This window comes from Lissotriton vulgaris, chromosome 1_1 (assembly GCF_964263255.1).
Source record: "Lissotriton vulgaris chromosome 1_1, aLisVul1.2, whole genome shotgun sequence".
NCBI lineage: Eukaryota > Metazoa > Chordata > Amphibia > Caudata > Salamandridae > Lissotriton > Lissotriton vulgaris.
This window is the reverse complement of record NC_141685.1, coordinates 1,345,492,607-1,345,514,106: the sequence shown is the minus strand read 5'-3', so window position 1 is coordinate 1,345,514,106 and position 21,500 is coordinate 1,345,492,607. Positions and strand designations below refer to the sequence as shown.

General features: G+C 44.1%; 1 protein-coding gene across 1 annotated transcript in view; it reads left to right on the top strand.

The window, feature by feature from the left end:
• The window catches only part of KIF5A (kinesin family member 5A), a 660,796-nt gene that overhangs the window by 361,375 nt on the left and 277,921 nt on the right, over positions 1–21,500 (top strand). The window contains exons 10-11 of the mRNA XM_086966580.1: positions 7,834–7,982; positions 16,844–16,992. Of these exons, the coding sequence (XP_086822706.1) occupies positions 7,834–7,982; positions 16,844–16,992 (298 nt within the window). The remainder of the gene's footprint in view (positions 1–7,833; positions 7,983–16,843; positions 16,993–21,500) is intronic.

Below are 21,500 nucleotides of genomic sequence, written 5' to 3'. Positions count from 1 at the left end.
CTTAGTATGTTTCGAGCGATTTCTTTAAAATGAATGTGCCATCATAAATAGAGTGGCAGCAGAATATAGCAGCAGGAAAGTAAATGGAAGAAATCAATCTTAAAAGTTTAATAAAAAACTCTGGAGGTCTGAATTATCTTTAGCAGAGACTTTGGAAAATGTGGGTTCGGTGGAATTTTGTGGATCCACATACACTCCAGAACTTTCCATCACAGAAATGTGAGGAAAATGTAGATTTTTTTACACAGTTTGAGTTTTGCAAGGGATTTTGGGTAATAGAACCTAGTGAGAGCCACACAAGTCACCCTATCCTGGATTCCCCTGGGTGGCTACTTTACAAAAATGTATAGGTTTGCTAGGTTTACCTAGGTGTCGACTGTGCAAGAGTTCAAGATCTACAGCTAGGTACTTTGAAAAAAAAGGATCAGTTTTCACTGTAAAAATGTAGTGTGTCCACGTTGAGTTTTGGGCCATTTCCTGTCCCGGGCACTAGGCCTACCCACACAAGTAAGATACCATTTTTATCGGGATTCTTTAGGAAATTCGAGATGGATGGAAGTTTGTGGATCCATGCAGATTCTCGAACTTTCCATCACAGTAATGTGAGGAAAATTTGTTTTTTTTCTTTACAAAGCTTGAGGTTTGAAAGGGATTCTGGGTAACACGACCTGGTAAGAGCCACACAAGTCACCTCATCCTGGATTCCCCTGGGTGTCTAGTTTTTAAAAATATAGGTTTGCTAGGTTTTCCTAGGTGCCGGCAGAGCTAGGGTTCAAAGTCTACAGTTAGACACTTTGCAAACAGAAAGTGTCAATTTTCACTGTAAAATTTTGGCGTGTCCACATTGCGATTTGGGCCTTTTCCTGTCACGGACACTAGGCCTAACCAAACAAGTGAGGTACAACTTTTATCAAAAGACTTTGGGAAATGCGGGGTGGGTGGAATTTTGTGGATCCATGCAGATTCCGGAACTTTCCATCACAGAAATGTGAGGAAAATGTGTGTGTGTGTTTTTTAGGTCTCGGCTAGAAGCGCGCGAAACGCGTTCTCGCCGAGAACTATAGTCGTCGGCTCAGCCGCCAACGAGTGGAGACAAGAGCTGGCCACACGCAGCATTAAGAAGCATGGCAGAGGCAGATTCCGACACGCGCCTTGGGATTGGGTCGCGTGCGTGAGCTTCTACTGTAGACAGCTTACGACGCGACGCGTGCCTTGTAAGTTTCGGTTTCCTTTTCACTCGTGCGTGTGCGGTGAGGCGCCCCCGGGGGAGGAGGAGGCTGGTGGAGAGGAGGAAGGAGCGTCGGAGATCCCCTCCTCGGAGACCCGGTGTAGGTATCGGCTACCCTCCACGCTCGCTCTCAGAAGGCATTGAAGGTGAGCAAACCTCCTCGTAAGCAGCACCGATTTCATCTGCGCAGTCCGGCACTAATGAGTGTTAAGTGAAGAGAATAGTTAGTTCTGCCAGGCAATGTGGCACTTTATGCCTCATAATCAAGACCTGTGGAATTATGCACTTTCAAGGCTGCAGTGGTTTCTCCATAGTTATGGATTTTCCGCCATTGCCACATATTCCATCATCTCACAATGGGGCCACACGCTGTGCACGATCATTATTTTTTTATGAAAACTCTCCCTCCCCGTTCCACAGTCCTGTACATAGTATCTCTGTGTGCATTTTCTTTGAACAGCATGGCCTGCCGCTAAATGTATTTTTTTAATAATAGCGGGCACGCCCGTTCATTTTCCCCTCAGTTTCCCGTGGTTGTATACTTAGTAGGTGCACACGCACTGAGATGCCGGTGTTATTACTCTTACTCTTCAGCGGCTTACTCCATTCTCTCCACAGTCCTTATGCACATTTTACAAAGGGTGAAGCCACCTCATATAGCGGTACCATATGGGTTTTGTGAGAGTTGCAGGCTACGTGTACCTTCATGGTGCGTTGTCTGTGCATGAAGGGGTTGTAGTCCGGATTTCCTTTGGTACTAGCAGTTTTGTAGCCGCCCTCATAGTCTCTTGGGCATAACTGTGTGTGATGGCCTGATTCTCAATAGCAACCTCGTATCTCCCTTCCCCGGCCCCCATGTTGGGTGCATAGACTTTATAAACTGAGCCGCTGCCTATTTAGCAGCTGAGACTCGGTATCTTTCATTTGCACATAGAGTTCTTCTTTAAGCATGTTATTTTAGGTGAGTGCTCAGTAATTCGCTATCGGCAAACGCAAAGTGAGGGGTCCTCCTACTGTGCCCCGCAGAGTCACATCTACTGATAACATGCTGCTAAAAAGGGTGGTGGTGTGGGGGAGGGGAGGGGGGTCCATAACTCTTGAAATTGCTCTGACTGAACGTTATTTGCCCCTTAACCAGGGGCAAGTACTTAGGGCAGTAATGAGTACTATCATTGGTGTTGGTGCTAGTGCTGGTTTAACTTTGGGACGAGTGCAGGAGCTCACATCACTGACACACTCTGGACAGGGACAATCGGACCTCTAGCAGTGTTTGTGATTGTGTTTAACATTAAGCTTCCTTAAATTCAGAGATGGGACGCTGTGGTTTATATGAGCTTGAGATTAGGGGCTGAAACATTTGAGTAGTTTCAAGTTTGTGCACTTTGCAAAGAGTTTAGTGTTCCTCGGTTTTCCTTATTACCCTTTTTTTACCTGTAGCAAGGTAATTTTCACTCTAACAGCCTAACAAAATATTACCCTACTTGCATCTTTCTGCTATGCTTTCATACAATAAAATGAATGCTGCATTTTTCTCTAGAAGTTTACTTTTGCAGAGCCCAGCTCATATTTGATCTATTCCTTTAGTTGCACATTGTTACACTCTAAAGGATCTGATGTCTCTATATATGTATCACTGTCTTTGTGTGCGCAGCTCGGTTCTATATGTGCAACTCTGTCTTTACTTTTTTATCTCTGCGTGTCTGTGTCTGTATGTGTGTCTCTGTATATGTGTCTCTTTATGTGCAACTCTGTTTGTTCAAGCCTATCTTTATATTTGTTTTTGTCTCTTTATGTGCATCTTTGTGCCTGCATTTACTATATGACTTTTTTTATGTGCTTCTCAGTCTGTGTGTATGTGTCTGAGTGTAACTGTTTGTTAAACTCAGTTTCTGTTTGTGTTTCTGTCTCTGTGTATGCATGTCTGTGTCTGCATCTCTGTCTCTGTGTGTCTGTATCTGTGTGTGTGTTTTTGCCTGTATGTGCAACTTTCTCTTAGTGTTGGCTCTCTGTCTAAGTGTGTGTTTCTGTCTTTTTGTATGTCTTTGTCTTAGTGACTGAAATCCTGTTTTTTGTGTGTACATCTATTTCTGTTTGGCGTATGTGTCTGTAAGTGCATCTGTCTTTGTAGGTGTATCTGTATTTGTGTGTGCATGTGCTTCTATATATCTGTGTCTGTATGTGTGCATATCTGTTTCTCTGTGTGTGCATGCCGGTCTCTGTGTGTATCTCTGTCACTATATGTCTGTCTTTGCTTCTGTGTGTGTGTTTGCGTTTTTGTAAATGCATCTCTGTATATGTCTTTGTGAGTACGCATTTCTGTTTGTGTTAATGCACGTACAAATAAAACAGTAAAAAACAATCTCATTTACAATGGAGTGGTGTGGCTCACTGGTTAGAGGCGGCAGACCCGGAAGCAGAGAACGGCCCGGGACCAGGGTTCAATTCCCGGCGTGGCTGGTTCGTGGACCAGGGTCAGCTGACTCGATAATTCTCGCCTCGGTGCCTACTCTAACCAGGGGTCACACTCGGCAACTCTGGGCATTAGCTTGCCTCATCTCTACAATGGCCCCCCATATTCGCCGGGGATGCCTGGTTTCACCTTGGAGATACCCAGTAGGGACCATCTCACAGGGATAGCCAGGACAGGTTCCCCAGCAGTCTACAGCGCCACAACGCCTCCGGGCAGCAGTGCGCTTTACAAGACACATACATTTACATTGCCAAAAGCTCAAACTTTTACTAATGGAACCTTTTGCATTGCAAATGCTTGTAAACTAAGTTTGAGGTTTGAAGGGATTCTGGGTAACAGATCCTGGTGAGCGACACCCAAGTCACCCCATCCTGTATTCCCCTTGTGTCTAGTTTTCAAAAATGTACAGGTTTGCTAGGTTTCCCTAGGTGCTGGGTGCGCTAGGGCCCATAATCCCATAGGATCAGATAGGCACATTGCGAAAAAAAGTCAGTGCCTAGTATGCTTTCTGCCTCCCTGGGGGACTGGGGAATCGGGGGGGATGACCCTATATACCCCAAACGGGGCAGAAAATTGTGTCTATTGTTTGGGGGGGGGCATCGGTATGCCCACTCTAGGTTGCCCTCACCCCCACTTATAAGAAAAGCCTGCGTAATTGCTGGTGCCTAGTGGGCTCACTGCTGCCCCCGGGGGTGGGGAGCAGTCAGGGGCTACTGGGGAGGCAGAACGACTGTGGGATTTTTCTGGGGGTGATGGGGGCATTGGCAAGCCCATTCTGGCCACTCCTGAATTTTGAATTTTTTTTATCTCTGATGCCTATTGGGCGTTCTGCCCCCTGGGGGGCAGATAAGGGTCTATTGCTGCTATCTGCCTCCCGGGGGGGACAGAAAGACTGTGGCAATTATTTTGGGGTGGAGGCTTTGGCATGCCCATTCTGGGCAGCTCCCACCCCTACAAATAAAAAAATAAAAATAATCTCTTGTGCTCAGTGGTCTTTCGGCCCCTCTGGGGGCAGATCAGGGGCTACTACCCCATCTGCCCCATGGTGGCAGAAAGACTGGCATTTTTTTTATGGGGGTGGGGGCATTGGCATGCCCGTTGTGGGTAGCCGCCACCCCTGAATTTTGAAAAATAATATTCCCTGATGCCTAGTGGGCTTTCTGCCTCCACGGGGAGCTGATAAGGGGCTATTTCCCCCATCTGCCTCCTGGGTGGAGGGGGGAAAACTGTGGTCCTTTTTTGGGGGTTGCTGGGGGCATTGGCATGCCCATCTTGCGCAACCCCTAACCCCTAAATCAAAATTGTAAAATTTCCCTGGCTTCTAATGGGCTTTCTGCCCCCCTCTGGGGCAGATTGGGGCTACTGTCCCATCAGCTCCCTGCGAGGGCGGAAAGACTGGAATTTTGCTGAGTGGGGTTGGGGGCATTGGCATGCCCATCTTGGGTAACCCCAAAAAATATCCCTGGCTTCTAGTGGTCTTTCTGCCCTCCCTAGGGGGGCAGAAAGACTGGAATTTTTACTGGGGAGGGGGGGGGGCATTGTCATGCCATTCTTGTGCCGCCCCCACCCCTACAGCAATACCAAAAGAATACCTGGATCTAGTGGGCTTTCTGTCCCCCCTGGGGGGCAGATTGGGGACTACTGCCCCGATCTGCCCCTCAGGGGGACAGAAAGACTGAATTGCTCCTAAAGAAAATTGGGGGGAGCAAAGGACCTTGCCCATGGGGCCGCTCCCCCTCCCTGGTGTCTAGTGGGTGGATTCCTGCTTGGGGATCCACTAGGGAGGGGTTCCATTAAAAATGGGAGAGTCTCCCCTGTCCAATGATACCTATCCTGACTTTCTACGTACTCAGGGGGCTGAGATAGCCGCCTAAGCACTTGGAAAGTGAAACTGAAATGAGCCCATTGGCTCATTTCAGTTTCGGTTTCTATGAAATGACGTCCTGGCCGGCCTGAGTACCCAAATGGTTAAGTTGAATGAGACAGAAATCATCCCCAGATTTTAATTCTAGATCATTGTAGCTGGCTAAATTGGCTTGGTTTTGTACTTTCAAAAGCATCATTTTGCAAAGGATACTTTTCCCAGACTCTAATCACATACAACTAGTGATCCATTTTACACTGGACGAACGATATTCCCAAATAAAAAGCCATAAAAACAATGCAAAAGTCTACGGATAAAGACTTAGAACCTATAAGCCAGTTATTGCAGATGTATATGGGAACTTTCCTATAATTCCACAAGTAATTCAGAATGTAATTAGGAGATTGTGTATATCCCTTTAGAAGTCTTTCAGAATAAATTTGAGTTATATTTTCCTGAATAGAGTAAAAAGAAAGGGGCTAATTTTTACAGCAGTAGCCAGTGAAAGTCAAGATCTGAATGTGAAAAAGAATATCTAATGACCTGATGTAACAAGAAAGATCATACCTTTCTTACAACTCATTACTTTTTTCTAGGGGAATAGATCATGTTGTCCTGTCTTTTTGGGAATGAGTTTCCACCCAGCATTGACTATCTTTTGAACTTTCTTTGCCAGAACCTAAACCCTTTTATAAATTTATCTGAAGGTATAACTTGGTCTCATTAATGTGTTGCTGAAAGGAAGTGGAATGTGAGTTAGAGAAAGAAAAAAACAAGCAGTTTGTAACACATTTCTTAAACCATACACATATTACCCAGAGACACTCTAAAACGTTTGAAGGATATTGATAAATGTACCATTGTCTACTCTTTTGAACATGTTGCCGAGATTCTGGGGAGTCACAGAACTATTCTAAAATTCATAGAACCTTAGTAGTCATGTGACTGAGTCATCCTGCCTCCTGAGTCCCCATGAGCATTGGGACCGAATAGCTATAGTGTCTCACTTGCCTTCCGACTCACTCAAAGAGGAACAAGTGATTAGACACCCCAGAACACAACACTCCCCACCCTCTTAGGGATTGCAGTTGCAGGACACATGCTGTGGCTCTCACACTCGAACTAGTCCACAATAGGTTCTGACTGAGAGATGAGGAAAGTTTAAAATGTTATTTTTAACTATTGTGCTCTAGTATGCAGTATTGCCACAGTAACTAAGAAAATGCCTAACACAAATACGGTCAGCATCGTAAGTAGTCCATAAATCATAAAAGGAGCTGTCATTCTATAAGACAAGGTACCCTAACCTCCCTCCACTTCTACAGAAGCAAAATGATTATATATCAGAAGATCTCTGGGTGTTAGCAGCAGACCCCATACCGTATTTTAGCATGCACAGATGAAAGTTCTACATGTCAGGTGCTGTCACGATCTCTTCCCTGGAAAGATCCCTCTCCAAGTGTGTTATTACCTATCTGTGCATAGCTATATGACAAAAATATGTGTTCCCAAACAACAGCTGCATTTGCGTGTTTTTTCTAGGTGCTAGGGCCTGGCCAGAACAGAATACCAAGGGTCTTTGTTGTTTGACCTTGTCTACAGTGTTCAAACTAAATCCCAGCAAAGAACAGAAAACGAAAACAACTTTGATTATTTGGGAAAGTACATGGTGGCACAAAGCAAAATATGTTTGTATAGTAACGTGCGCAAAGCAGGGGATAGTCTGCAATGTGCTCATGCTAATATAGGTAAAACGACAATGGCAGTTAAGATGGTTGAGCAACTATGTCATACTACCTTGGACAATTACACTGAAAAGATCGTCATCGATATGTGACGTTACTGTCAGCTGTTAAGCCATGCCGAAACGAATCTAACATATCCTACCAAGAATACAGGTTTGTATTTGATTTTTCGCATACATATCAATAACTCTCTTAAGTAAGTGGAAATCGTGACTCGTTTATAGGTGACTGGTGCTTTAGATTCAATGGTGTATTAGGTTCTTGACAATTGACTTTTGCATTGTAAAATGTATTATTGAAATAAAACTTGAAAAGAAAAATGCTAAGTGTACCATTTCTCGATCTGATGATGTTCTACAGGTCTTTCAATTCCACTTAGGAAGGTTGGTTAACATTGTGCAACAAAAATGCCTTTTCTGATGCACACACAGCTGTGTATTATTTTTCAAAGGTTTCGTTTGGTTTTCATTAAGTAGGAGCAATTCCTCAACCAATCTCTAAACACTCCCTGACATGTGTCTTTCAGAAAAGCTATGTTCCCTATCGTGACAGCAAGATGACTCGAATCCTCCAGGACTCCTTGGGGGGCAATTGCAGGACCACCATGTTCATCTGCTGCTCTCCATCCAACTACAACGATGCAGAGACAAAGTCAACCCTGATGTTTGGCCAAAGGTACCAGCAGAGGGAGACTCTGTGCTTCCCGATAATGCATGTGAATGCTCTATTGCTTAGAGTAAAGGCTTTTGTTATGTACAATAAGTCTTCAGACGAGAGCAGGACTCTTAGAATATGCAGTTCACTCCAGAGTAGTTATGTTGCACTTTTTTTCCAGTGAATAATCCAGATTATTCAGTATGTCTGCAATATCCTGCAGTAGGTCCATTTTTGTGTACTGCTCAGCACTTCTGTCACCCCAGTCCCTTTTCCTGCATGTCCTATATTAATTGTTTTTTACATTGGTTTTGTGCCCTGCCTCTTTCCGTTTGTCTTTCTGTCCCATTCGTCTTTTTCCCTCCCTATAGTTGTGTCCTACCACCCTGGTTCTTTCCCTGATGTTAAGTCCCATGCTCCATCATTCCTGCTTTGGTCTTCTGTCTAGCACCTCCATTTGTTGAGACCCACTTTTCGAGTTCCACTTTCCACCCTTCCCACCCTTGCATTACTACCTCTGACAGCACATCTTTGCAGTTGATATTGTATATTGCATGACCCCTGTGAACTCTCATGACGTGCTCAAAAACAATGGAGTGAATTAGAGCTTTGATGGTGGACTTTATGCCCTCCAGTAGGGCAGAGCTGCATTCTTCATACTGGCGGTGGGAAATTCACTGCGTTTAGATCCTCGTCTTGGAGGGGTAAGTATATTACTACCAAACTTGGCCATCCCAAACGTGGAAGAAGCCATTTTGGTGGAAAGGATTAGAAAGAATTCAGTCAGGGTCTATGTAAGATGCTGTAGAAAGTTTTATCAACTAACGTTTACAGTGGAAATGCACTTCTGAAGTTGGGAGGCGCTGTGAGATCCCTCATAACTTTTGTCCATTACATCCTGGAGATTTATGTGAAAGTCCAACCCGTTTTCCGTGACAGTCTTTCACAGTGGTAACTCTGTCAAATCTGGTGGTGGGTCTGCCATTGTCGAGAAGGGCAGCTAAACCCTCACCTCTGCCAGTGGCATGTGCGCCCTGTGCGGGGCTCTGCAGTCCGAGACTAGAGCACACGCAGAATAAAGAAAGGATCAGCTATTTTTTTTTATACTAAATCGCTCTAAATCTGGCTGAGCGTACGTACGTACGTACCTATGGGCCATATGTATCGACATCCTCATTTGTGATTCTCAAATAGCGATGTTTAAGAAATCGCTATTTGACAATCGTAAATAGGTATGTATGTACAAAATCGCATTTTTTTGCGATTTCTTAAAATTCTTTAATTGCGATTAGCAAATTGTGAATCGCAATTAAGGAATAATTTCTCATTCAATACTATGGGCCAGGAGGCCCATAGGAATGAATGGGAAGGTATTCTCAATTTGTGATACGCAATTTGAGAATCGCAAATTGAGAATAATTTCAAGGGTGCAGGGGTGTCCAAAGGACACCCGGTTGCACCCCTGAAATAAGCATGGGTGCACATGTGGCACACATACATGTCCTAAGGGCATGTATGTGTGTCACATGGCACTTTGAAAAATGCAAAAATGTGCATTTTTCAAAGAAATCTCAAATTACCACCAACCTGAAGTTGGTGGTAATTTGCGATTCCTTAAGGCAAAATTGCACTTTTTTTGTGTTTCTTACATTGCATTTAAGGAATCGCAAAATATGCGATTCCTTAAATGCAATCGCAAAATAAGGAATCGCAAATTTTGCAATTCCTTATTTTACATGCAGATTTGTGTGATACATACCATTTATCGAAAATGCGTTCGCAAACGCATTTGGGCTTGATACATATGGCCCTAAGTGAGCACGGCTTCTTTGATTATACTATTGCAAGCATATACAAATTTAAAAGTGTGTTTATTGAGAGTTAGCCTCTTTCGCGCTCTCTCTAGCATTGCTTTGTGAACCAAAGTGCTCTTGAAACCAAAGTAAGATTGTCCTGGGCCTTCATGTGCTTATCTGAAGGAGGGCTACTTTTTTCCAATAAAACACAAAAGTAGAGGGTGGGAGGCTTGTAAAAGCCTCAGCTAATGGCAGTCACATGGGGATGTATGCCAGCTCGTTGTTTTTATTGCCCACTCCATTACTCAAGAGGGACACCAGTCATATACAGATACGACTAGGGCCTGCTCCGGTAGCCGGAACAGTCCAGCCCAGGCCTACAGGGTAGTATGCTCACTAGCCATGTGCATGCTTTGTAATGTGAGAATGCCATGGTATTTTGAGTTGTTTGTAAAGCGCTTTTTCACATGTAACGATTTCTTGGTGTAAGCGAAGTAAGAAGGTTATGACCATGGATCGTAGGGCGTTTAAATTGGGAACAATAAGTAATTAGTAGTGGATGACCTCAGTAATTTAGCATTCGTTTGATGGATAGCGACAGTAGATGGCATATATGTATAATAAATACACAATATTTTGAAAAAAGTCAGATCCTTAACGGGTATGTCAGGCAGCACAGACAGAAGGGTAGTTAGCGCCTAGCTAACCCTCTTAGGGACATATTTACAATTACTGGCGCATCCCTGCAAATTAGCAGGGATGCGCCAGTAATTGTGCGCCATGCCTCCGCCACGCATTATGCACCGCATTTATAATGCGGCGTACCATGGGGCAAAAACGGCACAGATGCATCACGCATCTGTGCCGTAAAGGTATCGTATTGCTGGAGTTGCGTCGTATGCGCGACGCAGCTCCAGCAATGCTCTGGGGGGGCCATTCTACTAATGCTGCATCAAGCCTTATGCCTACTTCAAGCAGGCGCAGGGTTTTGACGTAGCATTGGCCTAAAAGTGACTGAGTGAAATCTTGTAGATTTCACTCAGCCACTTTTAGGAGGCGTTCCTGCGCCGGAACGACCCCCCTGCACCAGAACGCCTCCTTAAGGCGCAGGGCTTTACAACGTGACGCATCTCCCAGATGCGTCAAGTTGTAAATAGCCCACACCATGGTGCATCTTTTGCGCCTCCGCTGCTTCACAAAAGTGATGCAACGGCGGCGCAAAAGAGGCGCAAGGGGCTTGTAAATCTGCCCCTTGGTTTCAGTTCCAAGGCGCACTGTCTGATTATAGAAGCTGGCGTCTCTGTACAAGGCACTTGGGAAGGCTCAAGCACAAGGAATGTGCCTAGTCTAGCCAGGAGACAAGAATACCGTGGCTACATCCTTCCTGCCGTCATTCAAATAAAAGAAGTATTTCCCATAAACCTCGACGACGGAACATGCAGGTTTTAACAACAGGATAAAGCAGAGTCGACAGCTTCACAGGTTAGGGTCAGAGGTAACTGGATCTGAGCATTGACCCATCTCGCTGAGCCAGTCCATATCCAACCGGAAGTCACCCTTTCACCTATCGCCATCAGCAGTGTTTGAAATGGAAAAATAGAAGTGCAGGTACTCTGTACCAGAGTACCTGCTTGTTTCTGAGAAGTGCCGGTTCTCTCCAATTACAAGTATTACGTCACTCTTGAGAAGTGCCGGTACTCTACCCCTCAAAATAAGAAAGTGCTGGTGCTCAGTACCGGAGAGTACCAGCCAATTTAAAGCACTGGCCATCACCTAAGTCTTGTCTGAGAAAATCTTGAACCACTGGTTGTCCATTCTATCACAGACTCTCTTCATCAGTATTCATTGGTCCCTGCATAGTAGCAGTGGCAAGGGTCTCGCTGTTTCTGGTGTAGGTGTGATAAAAGGAAACCAGCTGCCCTGTGTATCTTGTTCCCCAGAGTATGCGGTGTCGCGTGCAGTGTGAGGTCAGTGCTTCTTGTCGAGTCTGACAGCCTCTGCTTCGTTTGTAACCAGCATACCTCCATTAATAGAGGCATTGAGGGGCATATTATCAAGGGGGTTTATCTCCGTTTTTTGGCTTTGAAAGCAGAGATAAAATTATCTCCCTATTACCTAGCTGTCGCTAACACCAGTTAGTGACAGCTAAAAGGAGATAGCGACCATCTTGGGCCCCACTTTGCATGTCAGTGATATTTATCACTAATGACATGCAAAGTGGGCGTGCCAAGATGTTAGCGACTGGAAACAGTCGCTAACATCGCTATCTCCTATTACAAACTTTTGGAGATATTCGCGCTAAGCGCGAATATCTCCAAAAGCTAACACCTGCCCTGAGCAGTTCTTAGCCATGTTATCCAATGGTAGGTGGATAACATGGCTAAGAGCATTAGCTCGGTAATGCATGAATATCGCGGACTTTTCAGCGATATTCATGCATTGCGGCCGTTTTTTATCGCATTTGCGATAAACCTTGGTAATACCAAGGTTTATCTGCGATGAAAATCGCCGCAGCTCAGCGGTAAATTTTTGTCTCTAACCAAGCAATAGCGATAATTATCGCTATTGGTTGGTAATATGCCCCTGAGATCCATGCACTATCGACAGGTGCAATAAAAAACACCCAAAATAACACCCTATTAATTCCTCTGCGAGAAATAATGCGAGATAAAGTGTGCAAGGTTTGCCCCTCTTATGTGCGTTTTATTTCCCCATAATGCTCATTTTAGCATAGGTAATCCCCACGTATTGAAACTGGATGTATGCGCTTCTGCTCAAGTCGGAGCTAGTTCAATTTAAGCTAAGCATGCCCCCATATTCAGAAACTGCTGCAGGCAACTTATCTTTCACTGATACTGCTGAACCCCGCGGGAGCTTTGCAGATGGAATCGTAAATCTCAGGGCTTCTTGATACCGCCTCTTTGCCTGCTCTGTGTTAGCCTCCTGCTCTCTGCTGCCTGCGCACTGTTCCATCTTCTTCCACATAATGGAATTTTTATTGAACTTCTGATTGTCTCTGTCTGAGTCCAGGAGAGAGAAAATCTGCTCAGCTGCCGAGTAGGGAGTTTGCTCAAAGTGTGATGGACACTCGGGGCCTCGTTTATGAGGCTGTGCGTTACTTTTACGCCGCTGGTGCGTCACTTTTTGTGACGCACCATTGGCGTAAGAAATGCGCCTTGTTGTGCCATATTTAAAAAGTGATGCATCTAGGTAGATGCATCACTTTGTAAACCCCTGTGCCACATTATACCTGTGCCAGGTATAATGAATGCAAGGGGGGGTAATTGACGCAAGGAAGGGTCGTAAAAGTGATGCAGTAAATCTATGAGATTTCACTGCGTCACTTTTAGGACGCCGTTGCGTCAAAATCTTGCGCCTGCCTCACAGTAGGCGTAAGACTGACGGAGGCCCTTTCACATGGGGCTTGCCCCATGTGAAAGGAAGCATTGCTGGAGTTGCGTCACTTTTGTGACACACTCCAGCAATGCGTCACTTTTACGCTTACAGATACGTCAGAAATACTGACGTATCTGTAACTCCTTGCGACATGATGCGTCAAAAATTAAATATGACGCATCAGAAATGTCGGAAGGAGTGCGCACTGAGAAGTGACGCATCGCTGCTTTCACGCTGCGATGCGTCATTTCTCATAAATGAGGCCCTCTGTCTTTAAGGGTCCTCCTTGTTTTATGATTTGTGCCTCTAGCACACACTGGGGGTGTGGCTCCTTTTCTGTATTCTTCACAATACAGGCAGGGGACTCCACGAACATTGAAGGCATGCTGGCCTATAAGTCTCAAGGCCAGCTTCAAGATAGTGAAAAGGTCAGAAATTGAACCGTTTTAAATAAATAAATAAATAAAATAAAATAAAATAAAAGTGTAGCGAACAATATTGACAAAGCCAGAAGGCATCCTGTGGTTTTGAAGAAAAGTGAATATGCCTGAAAAAAGTTGAAACAATTGGCAGAGGGTAATGCTTGAATATCCTGCTTGCAGGAGGGGGAGATTAAACTGATCTTCAATAGATATGCTGTGCAGTGGTGCAGTAGAGCAGCAGGGTCCCTTAAAGTATCCATGTTCAGATTTCAGCTCTTGAAAGATCCCTCACATGGGTGGATATATTCAGTGTTTATTCCCATGATGGAGAAGAAATGGTTACTTACTTGTAGACCTTTAAAGAAATTCCCCGCTCTGTGCGGGGATCAGGGAACAATTCATATCCATATATATGTCCATGTATCAGAGAAAAGGGTGACGAGCCAAACATCCCAAAATTTTGTTGAACACCTTCCAAAACATAGAACAGGGGGAATATTCCTTTTTTTAGACTGTCTGTAATACCAAAAAAACCTTCTCAACAATACATTGCAGCCCCTATACTCAAACTGCTTCCTTCGTGTCTGAGTATTGTGAAAAGGGGCAGCCTGGTAGGCTTACATTGCAAGAGTTGAAAACAGGCCTCCTGTCCCTTTCAGGCTTGAGCAGCTTCCACTGCCCATGATGTCTTGTACTGGTCACAGACTCCGTTCTTTTTAAAACCAAGAGTGGAGAGTAGGGATGAGCTTCAGAAGATTTTATTCTGGACTCTCAATAAAAGAAGCCGGGGAGGAGGTAGAGTTGATTATGACTCCATTAAGGATTTCTGCGGTGCCGACCCAGAGCTCCAAGTAAGTAAGAATTTATTCTGCATCGTAGGTTATTTATTGATCATCATAAATGTTAAAATAAATTAAAAAGCTGGAACAATGTCATAGTGCTCATGGCTCTTGGGCAGAAGGATTAACAATGATATCCATAAGGAGAAAAGGAAGGAACTTTTGACACAGGGTTAACCAAAGAGGTTTCTCAAGGTACCTTGAACCACACTAGAGTCACCTTTCGTATCTCAATGAAGACAATAGTGTCTTGTGAAAGTGCGGTTTGATTTCTAGGTAACCGTCTTACATGTGACTGAAAGAGGTGTGAGGGCAGCAGCGGGGGCCTTGAACTTTGTTTCTCTACGGCCATCTGGGGTGGGACTTCGGCCCCAGAGTCCAGCCAGCTATGGGCTGGACCAGGCCAGGACGACGCACTCTTAAGGGCCATCAGAGTTTCGCAGCGCGGTGAGAGCAGCAGCGGGGGTCTTGAAATTTGTTTCCCGCCTATGGCCACCTGGGGTGGGACTTTGCCCCCCAGAGTGCAGCCTGCTGGGGCCGTGGCCAGGCCAGAACGACACGCTCTTAAGCGACATCAGAGTCCTGCAGTGCGGGACACGCGCAGGATGCACCCGGGCGTGCTCACGGGCGAGGACCAGGCCCATCTTCTCCCGTCAGCGTACACAGGAGACTGGGCTGGGCCTACTCTCTTTCGGTTGATCTCTAGATGGATATTGATCAAGTGACATAGTGAGTAACAAGTGTTCCTCCTTTCTTCTCCCATGCTTAAAGTTATTTACAAGATCGGTGTGTTGTACTTCTTGGCTTTGAGCCGAGGAAGCATGAGGCATCTGACCCTCCCAAGACCAATGTGAAGAGATCTAAGAAACTTTCCCCCATTGGCACTCGCACTAACCTTTCTCCGGGTAGGAACTGGACTCTAGATGACATTGACCATTTAATCGAGTAAGTGGAATCCATTATTAGAACTGATACCGTAGTACTTACAAGTACAGAATGTGCAACCAAAGTCCTTGATATGTTTAAGAAAAGAGGTACAAAACGTGCAGGGGATACTGAAGGGGCTACACCCGCAGATGAGGGCTTATTGATTAATATCCCCCTATTAGCGTATTCAGAAATAAAGCAGCGTATAATACATTAAACGAAATTAGAACAATTTCTCACAAGCAAGGAACTTTTCCTACCTGTGTATTCTTCTTACTAGGCTTGTGAAATTGCCCCTTCCCTCTGCTTTCCAGAAGTGTAGTAATTAGGGAATCTTATAGAGTGCAAGGAAGCTTGTTTCAAAGTATAAGAGCCCTAACATAGAGTGCTCTCCCACCCAAGGGAGCCCGCCTAATTCTCAGTAAATTGAGGAGCGATTCCTCGGAGGATTGCAAACAGTGTGCAGGTACGTAGTTGGTGACTTTTTCCACAAATAGTCCAGACATCTGTTCTGAACAGCTTTAAAGACTTGAAACAGACTTAAAACAGCTCTTTTCTTTTAGTGGAAGCCAGTGAAGAGTCTTTAAAGGTACAGAAGCAGAAGAGAACGGTTGCAGCCCAAGAGACAGCCTGGCCGTCGCATTTCTAACCCTTTGCAGTATCTTTATCAGGCCAATGTCCATAACCAAAAAGAGAGAATTGCAATAGTCCAGACGTTTTGGCCACTTCACCCTTTGTACTGCTATATGGAGGCATATATTTTGCTATGAAGTGTTCTGGAGTCCCCACATGCAGCATGAAGAATTTATTCTAAAGTTTATGATCATCCATGAAGATCACACAATGAGGAACTAGAGTTACAAATCTAAAATAAAGCAATACTTTGAAGGTCTAAAAAAGTCTAACATGTGGTTTTATGCAAAAATAGCGTTTTAGCAATCAAAATAATGATCGACAATTGCCGTTTCGGCGCACCAGAGCATACGCTCAAATTGTGTTGGAGCAGTTATTGCTAAATTTCCACACATTGCACACTCATTCTTATACACTTTTTCTCAACACAAGCAAAAGAAAGAAAAACTATGCGATCGAAACCTTTACGTTTAGTGAAATGAGCAAATGGTAGAATCTTCTCATTAGAATGAAAGCAAGAAGTTGTCGGAATTAGAAAAAGAAATACAAATAAGTGCTGAGTTCATTAGCTTCCTCAAAAACTCGCCTTGATGTGCTACATTTAAAATTAGGCCATGCTTACTATAAAATGCAGGAAAATATATCAATATATGTTAAGGCACATTCAGGTATTAGAGTATTCAAAAATAAAGCAGGGGTATAAAACATGGAATAAAATTAGCACAATTTCTCACAAGCAAGTAGCTTTTCCCACATGTGCATTCTTCTTCCAGGGCATGTGAAACGACACCTTGGCTCAGTGGTAGTATAATCACTAAGGGGCCTTGTGTGTTGAGTTGCAAAGATTAACAAAATCCTGCTATTTTCAGGGCCAAGACTATCAAGAACACTGCATCTGTCAACCTGGAACTAACCGCAGAGCAGTGGAAGAAGAAGTATGAAAAGGAGAAGGAAAAGAACAAGACCATGAAAGAAGCCATGCTGAAACTGGAGGCTGAACTGAACCGCTGGCGTAATGGTAAGCCAACAAGAGACAATGGCATAGTTTGCCAAACTTGGAGTAGTTTCATACTGTGGGTTACTAAAAATGGGAACTCGATGACTTTTGTAGGTGCCTTCTGGGGAAAGTCCCATAGGCCACACACATGGAATGAGAATCTGCACTGTGCTTTTGCTGAAAGGGGGATCTGAAATGGAAAAGCATGACTTTGAGATGATGATTCTAGGAAAGAGAGGCCTGATTTGCTGGTCCGCATTCCTTATTTTGTCTAGGGTGCCGGTCAGGGATGCCTATTCTGAAAATGCTTGCACCATAGGCCCAGATGCATTCCTCAGTGGCTGTCTGTCCTTTTCATTTCCTTAGAGGCCACCTACCATGGCTTTTGTATGGGGTTTCATGCCGTATTGACCAGCGTTCTGACCAAACATGATTATTCCTATACACTTCCAACAGTGAAGACCTTCTCAGATACAATGTGGGTAGAGATGTTTTATTTGAACTCTATTTGGAGTGTATTGTCTAACTACAGCACACTTTATTTCATGTATCTTCTTTTTGACTGCTGCCTATATGAGGACTTTGGTTCTGAATGTAGGGGTTGACAGATAATGAAACAAAGGCCAAGGTAGAAATATGCTTTTTTCAGACACAGAATTTGTTAGAGAGGATTAGCTGAGTTAACAATACATGAGTAAAGCCGACACCATTCCCTTTCTCTCCGCCTCTTTGACTACTAGTTTAATGTAGAAACTTTAATCCTCAATAGATCACAGAAACATATTTCTTTCTAATCCTTACTGTGCATGTACTTGAAATACTAATCAACACGCCTCTCTCCTTCCTTACAAATGACATATCACTCTCTAATCTTTAACTTACTTCAATTATTCCATCTTCTTTTTCTATTATCTCCTCTCAGTTGTTCAATCCAGAAGCCTTTATGAGCAGAAATTCGTGTTCATCTCTCCACTTTTCATGAGTTGGCATGCAACATGTTCTAATATCTACTGAGATCTACATAGATAGCTCACACTCCTTTTGTCCTCTGCTTTTCTTAAAAGATTATTAAAGCTCTCAGATCAAGTAGGAGCTTAGTGGAAATGCACCTAAAGGAACCTTCTTTTGCCATATTGCAACATTCGCCACCCATTTAAATATGGTTTACTATTTACAGCATCTAGCAAAGGAAAGCTTAATAACAGATGCTGCTCAATAACAGAAATAAATATTACTTTAGTTCTTCAGTATTGGATCCCTCATGATTTCCACCCTTGAATCATTCCCTGTTAGGGGTGCCTCATGTGCAATGCCCATCCACAATTAACTATAGAAACGATTAAACAACATTTAGTTTAGTGGCTGATCCCCCTCATTAAAATGTCCGAAATTTCAGCCAATGAGGGTACGCTGCTATGATCTCCACTCCACCTAGTGGTTACTGCAGCTCAATATTCTTTTGCAAGTGAGGTCTACTGGGAGACCCCACAGAACTGCTCAGTTTTCCTTTGCTGCTCCGGGTGAATGGAAACCTTCATTTCTATATTTCTTAGGCTGCCTCAACTCCTTGGCCAGCTTTTTCCTGGTTAAAGTCTGGGCCAGAGAGTTCACAGTTATGTTGCCATGGAGATATCAAGAAATATCCTCCTTCACCTCAGTGGTGCTTATGGCATAAAACACTTTCATTCTGATAATCAGCACAAGAAGTACACAAGCTGCCTCCATCCACAGCATAAGCGACAAGACTCCACAATCCTACGAAAATTCTCTGCAGATACTCACCAAGGTAGGGAGAGTAGGCTCATGTACAGCCTGAAGAAAGAGGGGCTATCTTCAAATGTGGGAACCTTTCGGAAATTTGCACCCTCCACCCCAAATAAGGCACTAAAATGGGCTCTGTCAGGAAAGGGTAAGAGTCCTCCTAGAGCCTCTGCAGTGAACAACTCTTCCCCAATGGAACTGTCCTTCATTGTGATTAAATAATCACATAAGTAATTGATATGCAGATGCCGCGTCTACAAAGTACTCTAAGCTGAGCCTTCCCTCAGCTTCAGTGCAGCCTTCCTTATCGTTGAATAGGCTGTTGATCAGAACACTTTCAAAACTTCCATTGAATAGCAAGGTACTGCCTCCTTTGGTGCCAAGCATGACACTGTCTGCGAAGCATCCCTTGATAACAAATAGTCGACAAAACCATCAATGCCTTCTTAATCGATGAAGTCATCAATGACCACTCTATCAGTGAGGTTCCAACCGACATCTGCATCATCGATGACTGTATCGTCTACAACCCCACCTACGGCAGCCTCACCATTGACCAAGGCTGCCTCTCTTTAACTTGCAAATGCTTCCTTCTTCAAAGAGGCCATAGTCTGTGGCAATTCTGTTGTCAACAAGCACAATCTCAGCTTAACCTGGTCCGATGCTCTCTTTGGGCATTCAGTCCACATTACTACCGGCTGATACTTAAACCAGCAATGTTTCGCTTAGAACACCTGAACATTTTTCAAACCAACGCTGAAGGTAGAGATGAAGAGTCTGCTCAGGGAGGTCTCTTTGGTCCTGTCTATAGACCTGCAGACATGCCTGTCGAATGTCAAGATGATGATAATAGTGACTGTGGATCAAAGTAGGAGTACTCACTGTAGGCACACTCGTCTTTGTACCGGGGAGGATACTCATCATGAATAGTGTAACCCAATTCATGATGGACATTATGACTCATGTTATGAGGAAGATTATTGTAAGGCAAGTTGCAATGAACTACCAATGATGGAAGTACTGTTGGATCTGCTTCAATCTATAATGACAGATTACTGTGCCAGATTTCTGGCAATGCCACAGCCTCAGCCACCAGTTTTACCTAGGGCAACCCAGCTATAACAGCATGTACCTCCACCGTAAACTCAGCCATGCCAGCCACTTTCTCCAACATTGCCACAGCAACTGCCACCTCCATCTCCACCTTCACCACAAGTGCTACCTCCACCACCTGATGAGCAAGACTCTGATGTCAACGTCAGAGAGGGTGAAGAAGAAGAAATCTTTGACAGATTCCCTCTTACTGAAGATCATGAGTGGGACAACTATGTAGTGCCTCCCTCCCAAAGCATAAGGACCCCTCCAGTTGTCTCACTGCATGATACATGCAGGTTTCACACACTCATTGAAAGGGCATTGAAGCACTTCGTTTTTCGCTTGTTGATCCAAAAGGTCCTGTACGATTTGTGAGACCCTCTAAGAAGGCTTCCAGAGAGATTCCTAGTAAAGACCATCTTTGGGCAGAAGGAAAGACTCTCATGAGCAAGCCAAGAAGAACAAGAGCAATCCAGCTACTGTTCCAGCTATTGTGCCTAGATTGAAGAACAAATACAGGGCACCAATAAACACGCCAGTATGCCTGACATAGCAACTTCAAGCTGACTCCATACTATCCATCACTGCTAAAAAAGGTTCCATCAACACCTCGCTCTACACCCACTAATAAGGAGGGTTGGCAAATGGTTGTCTTTAGAAATAAAGGTTTATCTCTTGTTGCCACACCAGTCTCAAGTATAAATTCCCTAGCCATAGTCTAGAGATATGACTGACAAATTTAGACTGGCATATCGCCTTTCTGAGTTTTCTGCCTGATGACAGTAAGGCTAGATTGATTCTTCATGAAGGAGAGAAAACATCAGTGGCTGTTAGTGAAGCAGCAAGGGACTTATCTAATGTGGTCTTCGACCAGCTAGTCGCAGAAGCCATTCTGAGAGGCCAGGGCTGGCTCAGATGCACTTTGTTTCAACCAGAGGTGAAAAGTCAAATGTTGGACCTGTTTTACAATGAAGAAGCATAGATTAGGTGCTGCAGCATATCAAATCAGATATGAACATTGCGAGGTTATTAGGAATCCTGCAGGCCATCCACCTTCATCCTTTCGAGGGTCTGCAGGAAAGGGATTTAGAGGCTAGTATCAACCATACCAGCAGCAACAGCCACCCCACCGGTCTTTCTACAGATGACCATACTACCTGGTCTGTCAGTCCAGAAATTCAGGAATGCAGTCTCAGTCTTATTCCAGTCAGCCCAAGAAGAGAGTATGGGGACATTGCAAGTCCCACGGATAAAGATGAAAGTGACTTACCCAGCTGCCTCTTCCATTGTTCCACTAGATTGTATTGGTGGAAAAATGTCTTCTTATTTAGATGAGTGAGCACACATCACCTCTGACAAATGAGCGATAAATCTTATCATTGGGGGCATTACCTCGAGTTCTTGAGAGTTTACCTTGCAACCAACCAGAAACCCAATAGCGAACATAATCAACATCTATCACAATTTTAAGAAGAGAACCTAACAGTAAGGCAAAAAGGGGCCATCAAACCCTTCCCTAAATTTCAAATGAAACAAATAATTCTAGTGATGATTCTTCCTGAAAAGCGGAAAAATCTAGGGAGTGATGACCAATTTTGTAAACTGTGCAATATGAACAAGCTCTCCAAAAGACAATCATTTTGAATGTGCACTCTAGAAGACATTCTTCATAT